The sequence below is a fragment of the Aplysia californica genome, unplaced genomic scaffold, assembly GCF_000002075.1.
Source record: "Aplysia californica isolate F4 #8 unplaced genomic scaffold, AplCal3.0 scaffold00161, whole genome shotgun sequence".
NCBI lineage: Eukaryota > Metazoa > Mollusca > Gastropoda > Aplysiida > Aplysiidae > Aplysia > Aplysia californica.
Genome location: NW_004797431.1, coordinates 1,291,197 through 1,295,297, shown reverse-complemented (window position 1 = coordinate 1,295,297; position 4,101 = coordinate 1,291,197). Strand labels below are relative to the sequence as shown.

The 4,101-nt window shown below is 39.0% G+C and overlaps 1 protein-coding gene across 2 annotated transcripts in view; it reads right to left on the bottom strand.

The window, feature by feature from the left end:
• Positions 1 to 4,101, bottom strand: part of LOC101845689 (angiopoietin-2) — a 16,992-nt gene continuing 12,891 nt past the window's right edge. For both annotated transcript variants that reach the window (XM_013082148.2, XM_005097694.3), the window contains exon 6: positions 1 to 1,198. In XM_013082148.2, the coding sequence (XP_012937602.1) occupies positions 818 to 1,198 (381 nt within the window). In that variant the 3' untranslated portion in view covers positions 1 to 817. The remainder of the gene's footprint in view (positions 1,199 to 4,101) is intronic.

Below are 4,101 nucleotides of genomic sequence, written 5' to 3'. Positions count from 1 at the left end.
CTTGGGACAACGTGCTGAGGTTTATTGTACTGTTTAGTTGGCTCCTCCTGTATACATGCAGGGAACGTACAGACATACTTTTACCAACACAGACCAATTCGTGTCTGAATGATACAACAAAAAGAGAGGTAAGGTACATTTTTGTAAAGAACAAGTAGATCTACAATGATATTGATATTTAAAGGCAGTTATTATCTTTACATTGCCGACTGAGTTCCACTTCCACACACCGAGCTAACAATGTTGAAGTAGACAATAATGTATTTACATTGTCGGCTAAGTTCATTCTCTACAAACTGAACCAACAGTGTTGCAGTAGATCTATGTGTGTGTCTGTGTGTGTGTATGTGTGTGTGTGTGTGTGTGTGTGTGTGTGTGTGTGTGTGTGTGTGTGTGTGCGTGTGTGTGTGTGTGAGTTTGTGCGTTCATGGAGGCATGTACATGTTATACATATCTGTAACATCATAAGTGTACCATGGTGTGTGTACAAGCGTGACTACGCAAAAACCAGATTTTTCTGTTTTTGGAAAATATGTAAAGCGCATGGGGATCAGACTGTGGGAAGTGAGAAGAAGAATATGTATACAGTGTGGATCTATGTTTAGTATTGTTATCCTTTTCCCTCTTTCTTTCAAACAAAATAATATATGGACACAGAAGCTTCGTACATAATCAGAACACCGAGTATTCTCTGTCATAAAGCTGTCATTTTGAAAACAAATTGTCCCTTTTTCTTCTTTCCTTCAAACAAAATTAAACATGAACACACAAACTTCGTACATAATCAAAAAACCGAATATTTGCTGTCATAAAGTTGTCACTTTGCGAGTGGTCGTATTTTCATTTCACTGAAGGTGACAGAGCTGCCCCACCCTGTTACTATGTACCAACACACGCCCTTGGCCCATTTGTCTGTGGCCCACGCCCCGTTGAGATTCACTCTCCCACACTCGTTGTACCACCAAGCTCCGTGACGTATTATAGCACAGTTACCAGAATTGTTTGGATCGTTGTCACGGTCCTTTGTTGTGAATGCCTGGCCATTCTCATAACTCATTTGGTTACCTGCATTACCTCCTGAATATCCGGAGATCTTAATTTTGTAATTCTCGGATTCTCCAAGCAACAAAAAGTTTTTGTAAATGGCGTAGTAGTTTGTCCCCTGGTACGTAAAGTCAACCCGCAGCTCGTACCTCTCCTGATGATGAGAACAAGAGGAAAACTGAAACAGCTGTCGTACATATACGTCATGTAGATAGATACACGAGATCTCAACATACACACACACCCTACAGCTGTCGTACATAAACGTCATGTAGATAGATACACGAGATCTCAACATACACACACACCCCGACTGTTTTATCTCAAACTCAAACGGATATGGGCTGGACTTCACATCAATTTTACAGGTTCAAATTTGAGTTTAGGGGCCCTCACTTGTTGTGGAAAAATATGATTTAGTGAAGGCCAACTGATACAAACTGCTGAGCAAAGCATGGCGGGTGACATTGATTCAACCGTTAAAGGGATAAGTTGCGCCACGAATTTTTGTCCGCACAATACGTACCACCACTAGATCAACTTTGCTTACAAGGGTGGATTAATGTAACTTCCAAATATTATTATGGTAAGGTATCAAGGTAAGGAGGCTCTGATTTAACGTCCATCTCCGATATAACAGAGTCATGTGGGTAAACGTATGCTGCGACTACTACCTTTCAATAAAAAGAGTGACACTCATATTGAGGATAATAAAAGGAACTAATACAACGAGCAGCCATGTCTGCAGCGACAAGAACATCAGCATGGACAACAGCAGCGGCGCTCAGTTCTGTCACATAAGATTAGATTGATAATGAAAATAATTATTATGTTCTGAAGGAAATTACCTTTTTTGTCAGCAGGTGGATTTTCTCCAGCCCAAACCAGAAGTTTCCAGAGAGGTCACCGAACCCTTTTTTGTAGTCCACCCAGCCCCGGTAAAAGTCCACGTCGGCCGAGGCACGCCTCTGTACACATGACAGAACATTATGAAACTTTATGAGGCATGTTATCATGAAATATGCTAATTAAACCACTCTATTTGTTGGAAATAAACTTGATCTTGTAAAGATTATAATGTGACTTTGATTTCTTAAAAAAATTATATATAATTTTTCAACGTTATTAAAATGTATAACCTTTGGTCTCCAGGCACACATAAAGTTTTATTTATTGTTGTGAAATTACCGAAAATCTTCATTCCAGTGTGTCCTGTGGTGGTATTTTTAAAAACACAATGCTATAGTTTAGGGTATGGGATGCGATTCTCTAATTTTGTATTACTGAAATGACAGAAACATTTTAGAAATACAACCATATGTGAGATATCTTGGTGAAATCAGGCGCTCGTCAAAATAGTGAAATTGAAGAAAAAGGCACTTTCCCACCAGTTTGATAACTTTTATCAGATTTTTGAGGGATTTGTTTTTGGTTCAACACCTTTCGTGTCCATATAAAAACACATTTCCATTTGTGAATTTCACAAAAAGGGTTGATTAAAGGCACACAATATGTAATTTTATCGTTTTCAATTACTCTCAGGCTATTGAAATTGTCAAACTTTTTCTCGCCAATTTTAACATTGAAACCGGGCGACCCTTCTTCCTTCCATCGCAAATATCTTGACTTTTATTCAAGATAGATGGGTATTTTTTCATAGAAAGCAACACAAATAAACATGCTTTAAGATGAGACCAATAACTCCAAATCCCCAAAAATTGACGAGCGCCTGATTCCACCGCGTCTTGACACATATGCCCTGGCGAGGTAATACTTGCACCATACGTAGACATATTATATATACTGTCTGGGAAGTCACAGAACAAACAGAATGTTCCGCCTCTTGTATCAGTCTGTGGTAGAGTAGAATGTTATCTCACCTGGACCACGATCCAGCCTCCGTTGTCTGTCTCAGTGTCGCAGACGACTTGCATGCCGTTATAAAGGGTGACCACTGGCCGAGGGGCTTGAATCGTGACGTCAGCACACGTATCGGGCTGAAAAAAAAAACAGAGAGAGAGTTTGATGCACGGCTGTAGAAAATGTCGAGGGGAAGTTGGTTTGGCGTTACACAACGCCAGTGGTGCTGAAAAACATCCGTCAGTGGGGCAGGCAATTTCTCAAGTCATCACTCAGTCAGTTTTCTTGTTTATCGCTAAGTCACTCTGTCAGTTTTCTTGTTTATCACTAAGTCACTCAGTCAGTTTTCTTGTTTATCACTCAGTCAGTTTTCTTGTTTATCACTCAGTCAGTTTTCTTGTTTATCACTCAGTCAGTTTTCTTGTTTATCACTCAGTCAGTTTTCTTGTTTATCACTCAGTCAGTTTTCTTGTTTATCACTCAGTCAGTTTGACAGTTTGTCACTCAGTCAGTTTTCTTGTTTATCACTCAGTCAGTTTTCTTGTTTATCACTCAGTCAGTTTTCTTGTTTATCACTCAGTCAGTTTGACAGTTTGTCATTCAGTCAGTTTTCTTGTTTATCACTCAGTCATGTTTTCTTGTTTATCACTCAGTCAGTTTTCTTGTTTATCACTCAGTCAGTTTTCTTGTTTATCACTCAGTCAGTTTGACAGTTTGTCACTCAGTCAGTTTTCTTGTTTATCACTCTTGTTTATCACTCAGTCAGTTTTCTTGTTTATCACTAAGTCACCCAGTCAGTTTTCTTGTTTATCACTCAGTCACTCAGTCAGTTTTCTTGTTTATCACTCCATCCGTTATCCTGTTTATCACTCAGTCAGTGCTCTTGTTTAATACTCTTGTTTATCACTCAGTCAGTTTTCTTGTTTATCACTCCATCCGTTTTCTTGTTTATCACTCAGTCAGTGTAATAATTCATGTAACTCTGAGGGGAGCTCATTCGATTCAAGGTCAGAACATTTGAACCGTTACTGTCTTCCATTCGTTCTTTTAACACAGATAGATAGATAGATAGATAGATAGATAGATAGATAGATAGATAGATAGATAGATAGATAGATAGATAGATAGATAGACAGATAGATAGATAGAGAGAGAGAGAGAGAGAGAGAGAGAGAGAGAGAGAGAGAGAGAGAGAGA